At 42.2% G+C, this 19,456-nt stretch overlaps 1 protein-coding gene across 1 annotated transcript; it reads right to left on the bottom strand.

The window, feature by feature from the left end:
* Positions 1-4,456: 4,456 nt before the first annotated feature.
* On the bottom strand, positions 4,457-16,641 carry ddx54 (DEAD (Asp-Glu-Ala-Asp) box polypeptide 54). The gene is made up of 20 exons (XM_083657573.1): positions 16,394-16,641; positions 16,019-16,145; positions 15,494-15,564; positions 15,206-15,391; positions 15,043-15,092; positions 14,518-14,559; positions 14,332-14,427; positions 14,103-14,224; positions 13,831-13,892; positions 12,794-12,925; positions 10,164-10,374; positions 9,598-9,729; positions 9,200-9,421; positions 8,552-8,625; positions 8,243-8,449; positions 7,092-7,243; positions 6,824-6,937; positions 5,876-5,983; positions 5,599-5,696; positions 4,457-5,067 (listed from the first exon to the last, which is right to left on the bottom strand). The coding sequence occupies exons 1-20, from the start codon at positions 16,499-16,501 to the stop codon at positions 4,802-4,804; spliced, it is 2,580 nt and encodes an 859-aa protein (XP_083513699.1). The 5' UTR covers positions 16,502-16,641; the 3' UTR covers positions 4,457-4,801.
* Between the last annotated feature and the right edge of the window lie 2,815 nt (positions 16,642-19,456).

Raw genomic sequence — 19,456 nt, 5'->3', positions numbered from 1 at the left:
AACAATCATTGACTAGTGAAGTAGTCTTCATTATTGAAAACAGTCTAAGACATTATTTGAGACCAGACTAACACTAAGACCAAATAAAAAAAAAATGACAAAATTAACACTAGCTGGAAATAAGGTTCAGGTTGTAAAAAAACGTAATTGTCCTTTAAGTCAACCAAAAGGTGAACCAGCTGCATACAAACTCAGTCCTCTGTGTTCACAATGCAAATGTACTTACAAGAGGACTAGGCTAAGCTAGCAGGTAGGTGATGAGAAGATGGGAAATCCAGTGTTGTTTTACCTCCTGTTTAGCCATTCCAGATATGTGACCAAACTCCTTCTCTGCTGCCTTCTTCTCCTCCTCCATCTGATGAATATCGAGAGCATGTCATCATCATTATACACTTGGTGTTCATCAAAAGAAATGTACTGATTGGTATCTCATGTCCTAAAATCAGCTTTCCCTGGGCAGCTGTGATGGGACTGATTCAGCTGAGCAGAACATTGCTGACACCCACTGGTCACAAGAAAAAACACATCTGTATGAGGGCATGGACACTCACAGCAGTCTTCTTCAGAGGTTTGGCCCTCTCTGCGTTCCTGCTGGCCGTCTCCAACTCCACTAATTTACAGGTTCTCCTGAACAGCATTTCCTGCATTGAATAAATAAATTGAATAAAATACATTATCTGTGACGATACTCAACAAAATGTCATCAAAACTACAGAAATACTAGGATAGTGGTTAGATGTTTCAATATGGCCTGTCACAAATCAAGAGAAGTCTAAGATTATATGACGAGAGACTAGAGCGTATGAAATAAGATGAGAGCTGGGAAGCACAAACTTTTTTGTATTGCATTTTTCTTTATTGGTGATACAAACACAACAAAGCACAAAAACATCCACATACTGTGTATACATAAACACTCAAATCCCCCCTCCACCACAGATAGCAATAAACGGAGTTCTCACACATGTTCATGGATAAAATTTCAAAACTTTCTGTGACTTTTCAAGGCTCAATAATAGAATTTCCATGTAGTGTGAGGCTGTGACTCTGAATCAATACAAGAGATTATTGCCTTGGACAAATAGAACACAGCTGCTCTTTATATGAGTTTTTAGTACTTTAATGTCACTGCATCATAGAACCTATTGAACTAAAACAGAAATTTTCCATAAAAATGTTAATATAAAATACAAGCACTAAAATCGACAGATAGAGGTATGTTATGTCAACAGCTACAGCCAGAGAATATTTGCCATTATGTTACATTACGTGGAAGGTTATCCACAGGAAGATTACTGTAACAATTTCATTACACACAACAAAATGTCATGACTTTTCCTAAACTTTGAAGGATTTTACTAATTCCAAACTTTCCCAGGGCTGGAAAACAAGATTTTTAAATCCCTTGACTTTTCCAGGTTTTCCATGCCATGGGAACCCTGAATTAAATGTTTACTCTCCTGTGTGGATTACCATGTGTTTCTTCAAGGATCCTTTTTGACCAAAACCTTTACCACAAACTGAACAATTAAATTGTTTTTCTCTTGTGTGGACTATCATGTGTGTCTTCAAGTTTCCTTTAAGACCAAAACCTTTACCACAGACTGAGCAATTAAATTGTTTCTCTCCTGTGTGGACTATCCTGTGTCTCTTCAAGTCTCCTTCACGAGCAAAACATTTACCACAGACTGAGCAATTCAATGGTTTCTCTCCTGTGTGGATTATCATGTGTATCTTCAATTGTGCTTCATTACCAAATATTTTACCACAAACTGAGCAGCTGAAGTGTTTCTTCCCAAGAACTTCACTGTTTTTCTGTGACTGAGGTTCACTAGTTTCCATCCACTCATCATCAATGTCTTCAGTCTCAGAAGAGTCTATCTCTATAGTCTGGTCATTGCTATTTGGTTGTGAATTCCTAGCTGGATATACCGGTAGGTATAAAAGATACTTCCTGGCTGGTTCTGATAATCCACAGTCCTCTCCATCAGCTTCTGTTTTCATCTGTTCAGTTGAGCTGCTGGCTAGAGGCTCTGCCTCAGGAACAGCAGTGAATGGGAACTTGGTTATATCAGCCTCCTCCAGCACTTGAAGCTGCTCTCCCTCCTGACTGGTCCAGAGTTCATCCTGTTCCTCTTTAATGTGTGGGGGCTCTGGGTCCTCCTGAAGCTGCTCTCTCTCCTGACTGGTCCAAAGTTCCTCTTTCATGTGTGGGGGCTCTGGGCCCTCCTGAAGCTGCTCTCTCTCCTGACTGGTCCAAAGTTCCTCCTGTTCCTCTTTCATGTGTGGCGGCTCTGTGCCCTCCTGGTGCAGACTGGGGCTTATCTCCTGCCGCTCAGCGGGAACCCACTCCCCAATTACCAACAGCTGCTGGAGGTCTGGAGGCAAGGCTTCTCTGTGTAACCGCACAGCGTCCAGCAGTTCTCTTTGTCGGTCGATCTCCTCATGTGAACGAGTAGCGTCCTCCTCGTACTCTGCTATTGTTCTTTCAAACAGCCCAAGTATATCTTCAACAGCCGCAGTTAGGCGCTGCTTCACCGCCGCTCCCAGCTTCTGGACTTGAGACATTTTTATTTTTACACAGTTACTTTACTGACAAACTTTATCCTTCAAAGCTCCGAGCTTCACAGCTAACGTTAGCTTAGCAGCTAAACCATTCATCTGAGTGAGTCCATAAGAGAGAAGCTTTTCTTCCTCTGAGTTAACGGAGCCCGGGTTCCACTTTATATAGTCATGATCTTCTGTTTGTAAATGAAACTTCCGAAAATATATAACCGGGAAATAATACACTACTGCTAACCAGCTGCTCTGCTGCTAACGAGCGGAACTTTGGCGCTTCGACCAACACGCTACCACCATAGTCTATGGCTACCACCACCACAATACCCAGAGTGCTTTGCGGTACCTTCTTCTTCTTCTGTTTAACCTCGCGTCACCAGGAAAGAGTCTGGCTCCCGCCCACAATTGATTTTGTCACCCTACTGGTTCCAGCCTAGAGCCCGCCCTAGACCGGATGGCAGCGTTTCTAGCTCGTCAACTTTCACGTTAACTTGACAATTTGACCCAAGTATCAGAATCCTCTTTCACCGTTTTGACCGGTGTGTCAGGCGGTGGTGGCAGAGATGCGATATTGCATGAACGTTTTGTTTTATGTAACGCTAGCTTTGTTTTGATCAGACTCTAGTTTAGGTAACATCACCGCGTCAAGCTAACGGCAACAAAGACGTTGTTAGGCGCATTGCCATCCGGTGTTAATTCTGGGTCCGGGGTTTACGCCCCCATGACAAAAAGCGGGGTGGAAGGTGCCCAGACTATCTTCTGTTTGGTTTTACGGCAGCTGGCATCTAAAATGTTTCATTACCGCCAACTACTGGATTCACACTGAACTGAACTAAAATAAAAAACTAAAATCCTAAAAGCTTCTCTCAACAGCTTCTACACATCATCTAAAAAAAAAACCCCACCACAAATCTCCTTGCTGCAGCCACAATTATGTCAATCTTTTCACTTATTTTCCACAGCAGTGCAGTTAATTATCATAGCCAAAAATGCCAGAAACTTCACTTGATCTTTACAGAAACAAAACTCATCATGCTTCCTGGCTGATTTGACCTCTTTAGTTTCCTTTCTCACCTCCTCACACACCTAGGTCTCCTCCCAAATCTTTCCCTCACTAACTTTACCTCCTTTACTCTCTTCTTTGGACATTCCTCCTCCAAAGCTACATGGTTTGGTCACAATAAAAAAAAAAGTCCATTCTCTCCTTTTTTTTTATTTTTTAGATTTTTTAGACTTAAAAGAGCCACAACTACCCATAAAGGAGCCGTATGTGGCTCTAGACTAGAGCCTCGGGTTGAGTATCACTGCTCTAGGCTCTTCCAAGTCCCACACTGTCCCTTACACATAAACCAGACAACTAACTCAATTCTACATACATACAAGCTACTGTATGCCCAAACTTTCAAGTTTTTACATTGTAATGGCTTGGGAATATACTGCCACACACATACGGACAGATGATCCAAAATAATCCGGTAGATACTCCAAATCAAAGTGCAGCATGACTGATTTAATTCGGGCATGACAGGACATCACTTAATAACGTGTGTATAATTAGAAACTTATTTTAACTCTAAAGAGTTGAAGCATATAAAACTGCACAGCATGCATCATCGCATGGGTAATAGAGCCCTGTTAATCTGTATGGTTCCCCAACACATACTGCAGCTGTCAAGAGTTCCCATCCACAAGCTTGAGGAACTGTAGAGCTGAAACTGAAAATAAAACTATAAGCACCGTTAAACTCCTTTAAGGTGGACTCACCGAGAAAATAATGGTAATAGCCCATCTCTGAAGCTCATGGCATCCTCCATCTCCACTGTCTTACACCATCATTCCTCACAGATCTTCCATCACAACAGTCTGTCCCTGTTGTATTTGTTTTATGTAGGCTAGACAATACATATTTGCTTATAATACATCGACATAGATTTATGCAGCATTTGTTATTCATTTATTTAATTAATGTACTGTTAAAAGAAAATCCATCTGATAGTTGCCACTAGGTGGCAGTATTGGTCAGTTAACATCAGAACACATACTTGGCAGGTCCAGATTGAATACCATAAGGAAGAGAATGTTAGACTGAAGTGTGTTCCAGGGAGAAATATGGCGACTAGCCTAAGGTTATGCTACGATTGTAGACATGTTTGAGAACATCAGTCAAGTGAACATAAAAACAATAGTGACACTCTGTTTATTTTATTTTAAGTTGGTGTTATGGGTCAGAACAGTCCCTTCCTCACAGTCTCTTCCTCATCTTGCCCTTCTTATGGGCGCCCCGTCCGAAACCGGACTTTTTCATTTCACCCAGCCGCTGTTTGTTTTTGCCGCGGATCTTACTGAGGCCTCCGCTCTGTAGGAACTGTTGCTTCTGATGTTTCTTGCGCTGCTTCAGGATCTGCTCGTTCGACTTCAGCTCTGAACGCACTCTCTCACCACCAGCCGTCCGCTGTGGTCCTGCAGGGCTGCTGTTGAACTGAGGACCTCGCCGACCTCGCCCACGACCTAGGAGAGGGACGATAAGATGCATTTAATAATATCCAAATTTGAAAACCATAATCTATGGAGGACAGAACTGCTGGGTAGTCAATGGTGGGGTGAAATATGACTTCCTGCTTGGAAATGAAAAAAGAAAAAGTTCACATTATCCTTGCAGATTAGGGAATGGGGAGATTTCATCGATTACAATGGGATTACAATGATCAATTATAAAAAGGGTAATTGATTCATGAACAAAATAATAAGATCATAAAAGGTTTCTTTTTGGATTGTTCTGAACAATATTTGATAGGGAAAAGAGGCCTTGGAGCTTTAGGATATAATCATAATTTTAAATATTTTTTTAATTCGAGTTGATAGTGGCCTGGTATAACAACGCATCAAATTGCTATTCTATGGAGAGGTAATGTACCATACTGTTTGACTAATACCATAGATTTGATTAATGATTACTGTTTGACCAAGGGAGACATTAATGGATTACATTTTGAAGGCAAACATCTTAAAATGGTCAAAGTTTAGACTGAGGACTCGTACCTCCTCCAGCGTTCCTCCCCCTTCCTCCTCCGGTTGCTCCAGGAGCAAAGCCAGGGCCGTCATCATCCACCTTGTATTTCTTCTTCCACTCCTCGTAACTGACACGCCGTCAAAGTGATATAACATCTCAACAATGCAGCAAAACAAAGTAGCAGTGTGGTAGCACAGAAACACATTTGTATGCACCGTAATATATATAACAGTGGAGATACTACATAACGAAGAGACACCCTGTTCCTTGTGCCCATAGACTGTACGATTGTGCCAGAAAGGATACAAGTTCTTCTTCCGCTTGTTATTGACAACCTGGCCACCATCCGTTCTAACCTTCTTCTTCTGGTCTCCTTTTCCGGTTTCTGTGACGAAACGCTTCCTCTTGCGGTCCCTAGAGAAGGACAGAAAGGGAGATGCTCAAAGTCGAGATGAAATGGGTCCGAGAGGGTCTGTGTGAGATTTCCGACTGAAACAGGGTAGAGAGGCGGGACATAGCGTGTGGAGGAGTTTGATTTGACCGTTGGAAAGTGGGCGTGTCTTGGATTAGGGAATGGAGTTGAGGTTGGCCAATCCTGACGCTTGAATGCTGTGTAGGATGGATGGATCCCACTGGATTTGGGGGCAGAACAAGCCCGCACCGCAAAATAATGTATTTTACCGGACAAATCGGAAACCTACCAGTCACGTTTCAATAACAGTCTATGTACAAACACAATATAATGTAAATACAGCGCCGTGGAGTGCGTAGTCGCTGGCTGGCTCACTGCACGAGCCCCCAAGAGCCGCGGTAAATAACGATATTCCTGGAATGTGAGTTTAACGAGCCAGTTACATGTCCTTTGCATTCTACATTGAATTAAGACATTACCGTTCATTTTATTTTGTATGTTACATACTTATTGGCCAAGTGTATTAACATGTGTGGGCTAGAAAAGCACTAGGCAGCCATGTTGCCTGCTCAGAATTTTCTCTGAGCAATGAAGATTGATCGACAGCTGTCATGTCATGATATTATTGGTTGATGTCAGCAAACTGTAGATAACTGTTATGAATGAACTCTTGACGACTTAACTTTTGATGTGAAACATTTTGGAAAAACCCAAGAAATTGGATTTTTGTGATTTTTTTTTGCATACATTGTTAAATGGTGCACTGTATAACATATAACATCATTTTTCATTTCAGCTCGACGTTAACATGGTATAAAGGTTGTGTGTATATATTTTTTTACCATTTCATAATCGTTTTGTGCTGGTTGAGTCTGTTTCCCTCGTCTCCCATGAGGTCTAGGACAGCTGAAGAGGCTTGCAGTTCAAAAGAAGTGCCCTCTGCCCCCAGACTTAATCTGATGACAAACAACAGAAGTCAAAGGTTATAAAACACTGACAATACATTACTCATCTCAGAGAAGCCGCTACATCTTTTTCACTGTTTCTTGTCTTTTCATGCACATTCAAAAAAAAAATCTCAAAAGGTTCATGTTTGTCTGTTTCCTTTACCCTCTCTCAGAGTTGAAGTCTTTGGGCCTGTATGGGATGTAATTCTCTTCGTCTTTGACCATCTCTTTGCTCTTCTTGCTTTTTGGCTTTTGTTCTTCATCATCCTGCTGCGGTCCTCTCCTCTTTCCACCAACCACCTCGGAGAACACCCCCTGGTGGAGAGATACAAAATGACAAGTTCATTGACAGGTAAAAAAATATATACATCGGGATCATTTCAACACTGATGATTGAGTTATAGCAGAGACGCTGCTATAGGTTATATTTGCTAAGTGTGTGTACAAAACTACCGTACTTTTCGCACTATAAGGCGCAGCTGAATATAAGCCGCAGCAGCTAAATTGAATGATGTGTACATATATAAGCCGCACTGGACTATAAGCCGCAGGTGTTTTAATGTTTAAAACTGGTCAGGAGGAGGCGTAGCGCCTGCCTGTAACAGAGATCTCCGTGTCTTATTTGAGTCCTTACCCTCATCGTCGTAACACAGCCAGTTCTCCATCTTTTGAAGCATGATGTTAGATTACAACGAGCTAGTTGTGTGGCTTAGCCTTCCAAAATGTTGCCGTTAATTTTTTAGAATGTAATACATAGAATTGGGAACGTTACACTCAATTTCATTCAGACTGTCTTTCTGGCTCAATCGCCGCCATTTTTCCCCCGGAGCGAGGGAGGGTGGGAGGAGGGAGGGTGTTTTACAGTAGTGGCGGAGAGAGCGTAGTGGCACAGTGCTCCAAGCAGGTCGCGAGGCACATTTTTTGCACACATCATCCAATCAGGGTCTCGCTCTCGTAATGTCTGTCTTGCTCTCGTTCTGTCTCTCGTACCAAAATCCATAAATTTAGGAGGTCCCCTAGTGGCCGTTAGCTGTAAAAATCCATAGATTAGCCGCACCGTTATATAAGCCGCAGGGTCGAAAAATGGGGAAAAAGCCGTGGCTTATAGTCCGAAAAGTACGGTATACTGTTCTTATGGGGGGGTCCCTTACTACAATTTGCTATTACAACTACTTAAATCAAAGCACATACAATTGATCAAACGAAAACAATAACCACATTCAGCTCCTTCTCCTGTTCTTGGAGGTATGTAAACAGTTGTATAGTATGACATTTTGACCCCAGAAACAACTTCGGATGGAGAAACTCTGTTACCTTTAGATCCTCCTCGTCCTCCTCTTCGCCTGTGATGTGTGTGGAGGTCTGGCTGGCGGCGACGCGGCTCTGCTGCAGCCTGCTCTCTGCAGCCAGGCCTTGTCTCTTCTTGCTGAACTTGTCCACCAGCCGCATGTCCCTGGAACGCTTGGCGCGCATCACCTCACTGGCCGTTGTCTTACTGTTGGAGTTGATCTCAAAGATAGTCTGGAAGGAGGGACACTTTCTTGTTATCGCTGCTGTTGATTCCGGCATACAATTGCATTAACATTAACCCATTCAGCAGGATTTAGTTCAAACACAACTCACTGATTTGGATTTGTAGCCCTTGATGGAATCGACTATGTGGAGGCGTTCCAATTCCATTTTCTCCAACCCTGACCCTACAAGGTCAACACAAGTCGTGGTAAAACAATCCAAAGACAATAGAGAGCCAAAGTGGAACGTCACCTCCTGTTTCAGCACTGTACCAGAGATTTTCATCCGCCATTTATTTTCCCATAGACATTTCGTAAAATGCTTATAAAATAGTTTTACTTCGTTGAACCAAGCGGTTCAGCTAACGCTATAATCGGGAGAGACCATAGAACATTTCACTCAGACCAAAACTTAAAAAAAAAAAAAAAAAAAAAAACATTTTCTTTAAACCCGCATTTTTCTTATGTTTTGATCCCAGTGAAATGTTATGCGATCTCTCCTGTTTCTAAATATATCTGTACCGTTTGGTTTGAACCAGTAAAACTTTTTTTATACGCATTTTACGACATCTGTATGGGGAAAATAAATGGCGGATGAAAATCTCTGGTACAGTGCTGAAGCAGGAAGTAGGCGGTCACTTTGCCTCTCTATACTTCAACGAACATCTGATGACAGAGAATTACATGTTATTAACTACTGACTGAGCATCATTATCACCACAGTTGCTCTCTCCACAATATTCCAATCATGTAAACTGACCTAGTAGCGGATGGACAGCCATGTTGGACAGATCCGTGTTTTTGACCCGTCTGATGGACTCTGGTGAGGGGCTCGGTCGCGACTTGAGGTACTGCTTGTAGGCGTTCTCTGAGACGCGGTGTATGTTCTGCAGGTCCAGGGAGCTCTCGTGGGCCACGGTCAACTGAGACGCTTCGTCGTCGAGGATGCTTTGAGGAACCCGACCAAACACACCATCTGAATCTGCAGAAGGGGACGGAGGTTTGGATTGGTCGGGAGTGACAGGGGAGAGGGAGAGAGAGATGTAACACACTTTTACTAATCCAAAAATCAACCACAGAGCACGGAGGAAAGTATTACATCAACATAAATCAGATTTCTATCACTTGAAGATGAGGGAGGTGTTCTGCGAAGCCTACCTGGAGCGTTTTCAGGTGTTGCCAGCTGAAGGGGCCTTCCCAGGAAGAGGTGGAGGTCATAGACAAAAGGCACCTCGTCCGGACACACCATACTGTAGGCTGTACCGCTGCGGCCCGCACGTGCCACACGGCCTGATGGGAAAACACAGGGGATCAATCAACGTTTATTGGCAGATGCATAGTATGTATCTATATCTATATAATCTATATCTATATCTATATCTATATCTATATATCTCATCATCAGTATATAAAAGGGAGCTCGGGCTCGGTCTGTTTCTCTGTCTGTCCCATTGATGACATCATCAGTGATGTCATAAATTCACTCACACACAAGGCTATGGTTCAGTGATGACATCACTGATGTCATAGCGAGATGCCTAGTTTTAACAAAAATGAAATGGTCACTTTGGTCATTTCCAATGTTTAAAAATATTCTGAATACCTCAACCCTTACTACCAGTTAATTATGCTGCTTTTGATCAAACCACATTTCTTAAATACATCACAAGCTCTTCATGTCTAACGGCTTCAATTTATATAATGTTTGTGTTTAAGCCACATACCAACTCTGTGCAAGAAGAGTTTGGACTTGGAGGGGAAGTTGTAATTGATGACGTTGTCCAGCAGGGGGATGTCTATACCACGAGCTGCAACATCGGTCACTATCAGCACCATGGCTTTCCGGTGGACAAACTTCCCAATGTTGATCTTCCTGGCAGTCTGGTCCAGGGCACTGTAGATGTAGGCACACTCCACGCCTTCTGACAACAACAACTGGACATAAACACAAAAGAAGCTCAAACTTTGCCCAAAATAAAGCATGTCTTGCGTACAAATTAGGGGTGTCACAATATATCGTCCCACGAAGTTTCGCGATAGTAAAACGTCACGATATGTATCGTTGAGATGAAATCTCATATCGCAAAAAAAAAAAAAAAATTTTTTTTTTTTTTTTTTTTAAAATAGACTAAGAAACGTCTTTGTTTGTTGAAGTTCAATGTGTGGAAAGTAGTTCAGTTGAACAAGTCTCTGAAGAGACACATGAGAAGTTATACAGGAGAGAAACCATTCAATTGAGTTTCTGGCAAAACTGTTTACTTGACAGGAAAAACTGAAGATGCATAAAAAATAGATTAAGAAAAGTCTTGTTGTTTGAGTTTGAAGAAAAACTGAAGATGCATAATGAGAATTTATACTGCTGAGAAACCTTTTAGTTCAAAGTAAATCTAAGTGACGGTGTAACTCATTCTATTTCAAGATAAGCCTTATCTCCAATCTCATGTTTTTTCTAGTTGTTATTGTAATAACAATTTCCCACAACAGCATGTTTTGTATTTGTGCATTTCAAATAAAATACTACTTTTCCAGTCATATATTGTCATTATTCAAGTTTAAAAAAATATTGTTAAAATCGTATCGTATCGTATCGTTATCGTGAACCCAGTATCGTGATACGTATCGTATCGTGAACTGAGTGTATCGTGACACCCCTAGTACAAATCTGTAAAAACTTTTAGGAGCCTGCCATCCATTAGCGCTGGAAAAATACAGCGAAGGCACAAAAGACTGTAATCCTGGTGGTGGTATCTCACCTCTTTGATGTACTCTACATGGTGTTTGGTGGTATCTCACCTCTTTGATGTACTCTACATGGTGTTTGGTGGTGGTATCTCACCTCTTTGATGTACTCTACATGGTGTTTGGTGGTGGTATCTCACCTCTTTGATGTACTCTACATGGTGTTTGGTGGTGGTATCTCACCTCTTTGATGTACTCTACATGGTGTTTGGTGGTGGTATCTCTCCTCTTTGATGTACTCTACATGGTGTTTGGTGGTATCTCTCCTCTTTGATGTACTCTACATGGTGTTTGGTGGTGGTATCTCACCTCTTTGATGTGCTCTACATGGTGTTTGGTGGTATCTCTCCTCTTTGATGTACTCTACATGGTGTTTGGTGGTATCTCTCCTCTTTGATGTACTCTACATGGTGTTTGGTGGTATCTCTCCTCTTTGATGTGCTCTACATGGTGTTTGGTGGTGGTATCTCACCTCTTTGATGTGCTCTACATGGTGTTTGGTGGTGGTATCTCACCTCTTTGATGTGCTCTACATGGTGTTTGGTGGTATCTCACCTCTTTGATGTACTCTACATGGTGTTTGGTGGTGGTATCTCTCCTCTTTGATGTACTCTACATGGTGTTTGGTGGTGGTATCTCTCCTCTTTGATGTACTCTACATGGTGTTTGGTGGTATCTCACCTCTTTGATGTACTCTACATGGTGTTTGGTGGTGGTATCTCACCTCTTTGATGTACTCTACATGGTGTTTGGTGGTGGTATCTCACCTCTTTGATGTACTCTACATGGTGTTTGGTGGTATCTCACCTCTTTGATGTACTCTACATGGTGTTTGGTGGTATCTCTCCTCTTTGATGTACTCTACATGGTGTTTGGTGGTGGTATCTCACCTCTTTGATGTACTCTACATGGTGTTTGGTGGTATCTCACCTCTTTGATGTACTATACATGGTGTTTGGTGGTATCTCTCCTCTTTGATGTACTCTACATGGTGTTTGGTGGTGGTATCTCACCTGTTTGATGTACTCTACATGGTGTTTGGTGGTGGTATCTCACCTCTTTGATGTACTCTACATGGTGTTTGGTGGTGCTATCTCACCTCTTTGATGTACTCTACATGGTGTTTGGTGGTGGTATCTCACCTCTTTGATGTACTCTACATGGTGTTTGGTGGTGGTATCTCACCTCTTTGATGTACTCTACATGGTGTTTGGTGGTGGTATCTCACCTCTTTGATGTACTCTACATGATGTTTGGTGGTGGTATCTCACCTCTTTGATGTGCTCTACATGGTGTTTGGTGGTGGTATCTCACCTCTTTGATGTACTCTACATGGTGTTTGGTGGTGGTATCTCACCTCTTTGATGTACTCTACATGGTGTTTGGTGGTGGTATCTCACCTCTTTGATGTACTCTACATGATGTTTGGTGGTGGTATCTCACCTCTTTGATGTGCTCTACATGGTGTTTGGTGGTGGTATCTCACCTCTTTGATGTACTCTACATGGTGTTTGGTGGTGGTATCTCACCTCTTTGATGTACTCTACATGGTGTTTGGTGGTGGTATCTCACCTCTTTGATGTACTCTACGTGGTGTTTGGTAGTGGTATCTCACCTCTTTGATGTACTCTACATGGTGTTTGGTGGCAACGAAGACAACCGTCTGCTCCTGAGGCTTCACCACGTTCCTCAGTAAATGGAGCAGCAGTGCCGGCTTGTCATCCAAACGCAGATGGAAGAAGGCCAGCTGGAAGAAGAGAAGATAAAAAGATTTTAGAAACAATGATACAGAGAAGATATGGACTGGAGATGTATCTACCTATGGTGTCAATTCTGGCACGTTTCAGTAATTGGTCACTAGGGCTGGGTTAAAAAAATCGATATATTGATATTGAATCGATATTCATGTGAAGGAACAAGTATCGATACATAAATCCCAGTATCGATATTTTACTTTTTTTTAAATAAACATAGGCTATAATATTATAGGCTGTGTGTGGTAGTTAAAACATAGTTTCAAGTTGACGTTTATTAATGTTTGTAGTTGAAACAAAAACATAAATACTGTAGGCTACTGTACATGTGCATTGTGCATGCACCATGAGCCAGATGTACAGACCTCAAATCTGTTTGCACTATAATGTTTGTGAACTGGAAATGTTCATGAGCTGTATTTTATTTTATTTACAAAGCATTTATACTTTATGAAACACTGTTTACAACATGCTGCTGTTCAATGATTCTGGAAATCTAAATTTGTTTGGCTTCTCACAGAATACTGTAAAGAAAGAGACAGAAGACTGTAAAGAAAGATCAGATGTTGAATGACTATGTTGGTCATGTTTAAATAAATAATAAATTTATAAATAAATAAAAAAGAATTACATGATGTAACTGCTTGCTTTATGGTCAATTCTTAATGTAAATATTAATATTTTTTAATAATGCAACAGGTTAGAGGGTTCCTTGTACAATTTACAGCATTAGTTATTTGAGTATCTCTTCCATTATCAAAGCAAAACTTGTATTGTAACTAAAATATCGATATCGAATCGTATCGTATCGTTAATCGTATCGACTTGGGACCTTGTGTATCGGAATCGTATCGGGAAGTCAGTGGCGATACCCAGCCCTATTGGTCACTGCCTTTACCTTCATCAGCTCGCTGATCTTAGAATCCACATCCAAGCGAATCAGCACGGGTTCTGTCAGCCCTGTATATAAAAAGGCATTTACTTGCACTATGTCTCCAACACCCCCATGCACATTATTGAAGATGCTTTCAAACTTTTCCAAGTGCAACTGCCATCCAAAGACTTGGGGTGCTCAATAGTCACCATGGATCTACTCAAAATACAAGTAAAACCGCACCAGGAAAAGCCCCCCCGCACAGCCATTAATAACGGGAGACAGCTCTGTCTTACCAGCTCTGGCAAACTCCACCAGTAGTTTGGGCAGGGTGGCAGAGAACAGCAGGGTCTGCCTGTTGTCTGGAAGCCTCCGGATGATCTCCTGGAGCTGCTCGGCAAAACCCATTTCAAACAACCTGAGGGGAGGGGGAGCATTGACACGTTCACACACACACATCTACAACATGAATCCAACACACAAGATGAAAAACTATGACAACTTTGTATGCGCCACATCACTTACCTGTCGGCCTCGTCAAACACCACATACTCTACATTCTGCAGCTTCAGGTTCATCTCCATGACAACATGCATGAGACGACCGGGGGTACCGATGATTCTGAGGAGAAGAGGACGGAGATTAGGAATAGAAGGCACCTGTATCTGCTGCCATCGAAACAAAATAATCCCTCCTTTCGTGCAAACTTACATGTCAGGGTTTTCGTGAAGGGCGGCAAACTGATCATCCATTCTGGGAAAGAGGCACAGCATTTCAATCCAGTGGAAGAGGACAAAGAAGGCAAGCATTTCAGATTTCAACAAGCACAAGACAATTAGGCCCTGTTCAGACTAGGAGGCCAAATCTGATTTGTGAACTTTAGCGACCTATTACTTTATCCAGATTGGTTTTATGAGTTTGGACGCTCCAAGTCTGATTTGTGTCACTTGTCCCAAACCACATATGGAGGTAGTTTCCAATCTGCTTTCGACTGATGTGAATGCTTCTGCGCAGGAAAACCACGTCACCAACGTACTTATTTATCGACACCCACGTCGTTACCATAGCAACCCATGCAGATAGGCTGTTTAGGTCTGGACACACAGATCCGACTTGAACATCAGATTTGCGGCAGTGCGGACACACTCCCAAATCAGATTTGGGAAACCAATCAAGATATTTATCAGCAAATCGGATTTGCCTGTAATGTGAACATGGCCTTAGAGTGTCACACACCTGTCTCCACCAAGGATCAAGGCAGTCTTGAGGCTAGTGAATTTTCCCAACTGTAACACAAAAAGAATACCGACATCATGACTCTCTCTTTAGGAAATCAACACGAAATTAGGGACAACACTGAATCACAAACTGACAAAGGTGAACAGCTACTCCTTCTGACCTCTTTGGTAAACTTCATGGTTTGCAGAGCCAGCTCTCTGGTGGGCGTGAGGATGAGGGCCCGGGCCCCCGTTTCCTGTGGGCCCTTCAGCTTCTCAAACATGGGCACCAGGAAGGCAGCCGTCTTACCACTGCCAGTCCTAGCCATGGCCACTACATCCTTACCATCTAAAATCACTGGGACAGTCTGGAGCAGGGAAGAGAATAATTATGAATAGCCATTAAATACTGGGCTGCTAGTAGTCATAAAGTTTGGGATATAAAGATGCTTCAAGTGTCGCTGACTAACCTTTCGCTGGATTGGAGTAGGGACTTTGTAACCCTTCTTCATGACCCCTTTAAAAACTGGGTAACTGAGACCTGAAATCACACATGAGGTTCTCAATCAACAATCAATCAATGGTGTTATTGTCCCAAAGATAAATTAAAGTCCGCCATAGAGGTAAGAACAATATGACACGATGCTGTACATAAAAAAAGAAACGTGAAAACATCCAACTACCTGAAAACAAAAAAACATGGCTACAAAATCCCCAAAACAAATCATTTCACTTTAATAGAAACTCAGTTTAAAAGAGACAAGATAAGGAAATCTTTTCCAGCTACAATTTAAATATCCAGGGAGAAAGCGTGACTCCTCTTGAATGTAGGTAAATGTTTGTCATCTTAAAATTAATAACATGACACTTTGTCATCATCAGACAGTTGTTCATACTGATGCTGTGAGAGCTGTGCCTCTTCGCTGGACTATGCAGTTCTATTCTGACTCACAGACCCTGTCTGTCTCACCCCTCACAGACCCTGTCTGTCTCACCCATGGACTGAAAGCCTCCAGACTTCTTCTTCTTCTTGTTCTGGGCCCTGACCAGCTCCCTGGTGTCGGGCTCCACATCTGACAGGCAGTCTGACGAGGCAGGGAAACGAGGCAGCGTCCTGCCCGGCTGTGACACAGATACAAACACCGCCATGCTCGTTAACAACACGATAGTAAATAGTGGTAGGCTCTACAAACAGCTGTTGTTTCATTTAGCAGTTGTTTCCTGTCGGGTGACGTTATAATGTTGTTAACGTTAGCTACTACGGCTGACTTCGTCCAGAAATCAAACATACAGACAGCATTCACTCGATTATGACAAACAGTTTGGGTAAGTAATAACTTTTTTTTTACAGTGACGTTAGTTATCCTTACATTATCATGTTCCTTAACTTCGGCAGCCAGTTCAAAGTCTGAATCCACATCTCTGCTGCCTGGTGCGTGTCTCCTTTTCTTCGTCAGTTTCTTCTTCCTCTGCGCCATGTTTCACTCCCGCGTGCTCTTCAGACTCGACTCACGGCTATAATTCTTTTCTTACGAAGTAATCATACAAACAAGTAAGACAAGTTAGTGTTCAAAAGAGCTCAGATTATTAATTTCGACACACAACAACACGGTGGGCAGACATGTTTTTAACACACGTGTTTCTTCTTCTTCTTCTTCCTCTTCCTCTTTTTCTTCTTCCTTTCCTTTGCAGTTGACTGCTGTTGGTGTCCAAAGATAAAGCACATTACCGCCACCTGCTGCATAGGAGTATAGGCCGACCTTGCATACATAAAATACATGCATGCATTATGCAGAGAGAGAGGTATCCTCAAATGTCTTATTTTATCCTGGCCGACAGTGCAGCGTGGTTTGACTTTTGAAAACTAGAGCCAATCAAAATGTCGGACATCACCTCAATATGTGGGACATGTAAAAAGGCATGAAAATGCTGTGCAGTCCAGAGATGGGACTTGAGTCACACTTAAGCCACACACACAGTGACTTGAGACTTGACTTGGACTTGAAGGTTTGGGACTTGTGAACAATCTTTATTTTGATTATTTTGATTTTTGATTTTTTTGGTGCATTAAAATTAAGGAAATGTCTACTAATGTCATCTCTAATCATTGCTGCCGCTGTTTTCTAATAGATAAGGAGTGAGGATAATACAGAACAGATAAGATAGAACGCTCATCCATGGGACTTGAGACTTGACTTGGACTTGCCCCTCAAAGACTTGAGACTTGACTTGGACTTGGACAAAAAATGACTTGTGAGCATCTCTGGTGCAGTCCCACACAAAGTGGGACATCTGGTCACCCTGGAGAGAGACACACACACACACACACACACACACACACACCGCAGCCTCAGTCAGTTTATAGGCATCTTTCCTATCACCAGCCATAAGCATCCAGTTGTTATTCTTGTGGTTATCTGACCAACGCTATGTAGTGATGAAGTAATTTCACTATCTCAGCCTCAGGTCCCCTGTTAATAATGCAGTGACTCTCAGTTAAAATAATTAATTACACTTTTTCTTTGGCCATTCTAGATTGTGCAATTTTGTTGGCCATTATATTACCCTTCACCCTATCATGCCTTGGATCCCATAATTGGCCCGTCTTACATAAGCCTGATTTCTCTCGGTCTCAAGAAGCATAATAATATCTCATTTACTGACTAAGGACTTGCATTTGATGAACCATACTTCAAAGCCATTAAGGCTGCAGCTAAATCTAAACATATAACATATCTCCAAGTCTCGCTTTTCCCTTCAAAGCCCAAATTAACATCATTAATTCAGTGGAGAGGGATGACATTGTGATTGAAAAACCCCAAGCCTTGATGAACACAAAGTAGAGGAGCATATCTTGTCGTTATCTTCAATCCAGTTATGTGTTCGTTTTTTAATGGATTTCGGTCATTTCCACCAGTTACGCTGCTGGAGTAACCGTTTTTTGAATGACATTTAATTTTGCCCAAGTGGACGCAGCTTGCAGAGCCATGCAGCGATAATCTAATCTAAAACTCATCACCTTGAAGTACAATCAGCATTCTCTCTCTCCCTCCCTCCCCCCCTCCCTGCCACTCTCTCTCTCTCTTTCTCTCTCTCCCTCCCTCCCCCCCTCCCTCCCTGCCACTCTCTCTCTCTCTCTCTCTCGCTTTCTCTCTCTCTCTCTCCTGATGCTAAGCAATGTCACATAGCCAGATAGTATAGTTCAAAATGGATCACAACAGTATAGCCTACCGTAAAATGTATTCTTTCTCAGCTAAATCTCTATGAAACTCAAACCCTTCTTCCATGTCATTATAACTTCATCTGTGTTCAATGTGAGCCAGAAATAATTTCCAAGCATAGAGACACTGCGTAACGCGTCATCATTCAGAAGCCACGCCCAAGACGGGGGAAAACAGAAACCCCCCCTCCAATCCTGGCGTTCTCCTATGTCACGTGCATGATTGCGTGTTGCACAAAAAGATCGTATATACGGAAGATGGACACTCCAACTTACTTCCTTGACAGCTAGATCCACATTTTTTTCACATTTTCTCGCCAATTCTCAATGGCTTCCTTGTTTTGCTCAGGAGTGGCGATTTTTTACATTTGTTGTCTGCGCAGCCCACCGCACAACAGCTTTTAGCTATGTTTAATTCAAGGAAAATGACGCTGGTGTGTGGAAATGAACGGAGCTTTTCCCCCGTGATGGGCGTGGCCTATTTCATGCAGTGTCTCTATGCAGGGAAAAGTGCTATGGGGCAATGGTGTAAATGTGACCTTTTTGTCATCATCCACCAGCAGCAGTTGTACTCTTGAATGGATTTTATGATGTAACATTTATTTATATTAAGCTAACCAGCTATCTCAGCTGTGGGTGGACTGGACACCCAGTCATCGTATGTAATAGAGGCTTTCATAACTGGAGCTGACAGTGTCCACGAGTATTTTTTTTTACTTTCATTTCTTTGTGAACCAGTGACACTGTAAACTCACATTGAGATCATTTGGGTGTGTAGTTTGTAGGGATGTCACAATATATCGTCCCACAATATATCGCTTGAGATGAAATCTCATACCGCGAGAAAAAGAAGCTGAACATGGTGGCACTGATCTGCATCTGATTGCATGCTCGCTCTCCTTTTCATTGCTTTGTTTGAACAGACGAGGGACGTTACAGACACGGAGGATGAAAATGTTGAAATTCCTCAAATTAGCGTGGAGGATGCCCCCTCAACTTACAAATCGATCGCAAAAAAATATTGTTAAAATATCGTATCGTATCGTTACCGTGAACCCAATATCGTGTATCGTATCGTATCGTGAACTGAGTGTATCGTGACACCCCTAGTAGTTTGTAATAATAATCTCACATCTGCCCGAAGAAAGGATCAAAGTTAACAACGCTCACCCTCTGTAAATTCAGTCCTTTAAAATCCATGGAATGGTACAAA

Source organism: Poromitra crassiceps (genome assembly GCF_964638095.1).
Source record: "Poromitra crassiceps genome assembly, chromosome: 21".
In the NCBI taxonomy this organism is placed as follows: Eukaryota; Metazoa; Chordata; class Actinopteri; order Beryciformes; family Melamphaidae; genus Poromitra; species Poromitra crassiceps.
This window is presented reverse-complemented; position numbering and strand designations above follow the sequence as displayed.

Excerpts from the sequence above, each read along its gene's own strand:
- ddx54 (XM_083657573.1), bottom strand. The coding sequence starts at position 16,501 with ATGGCGCAGAGGAAGAAGAAACTGACGAAGAAAAGGAGACACGCACCA. Across the intron at positions 7,244-8,242 it reads AGGACGAGGAGGATCTAAAG|GGGGTGTTCTCCGAGGTGGT; the intron begins GTAACAGAGTTT and ends TCTCTCCACCAG. Across the intron at positions 5,984-6,823 it reads CACAAAACGATTATGAAATG|GGACCGCAAGAGGAAGCGTT; the intron begins GTAAAAAAATAT and ends GTCCTTCTCTAG.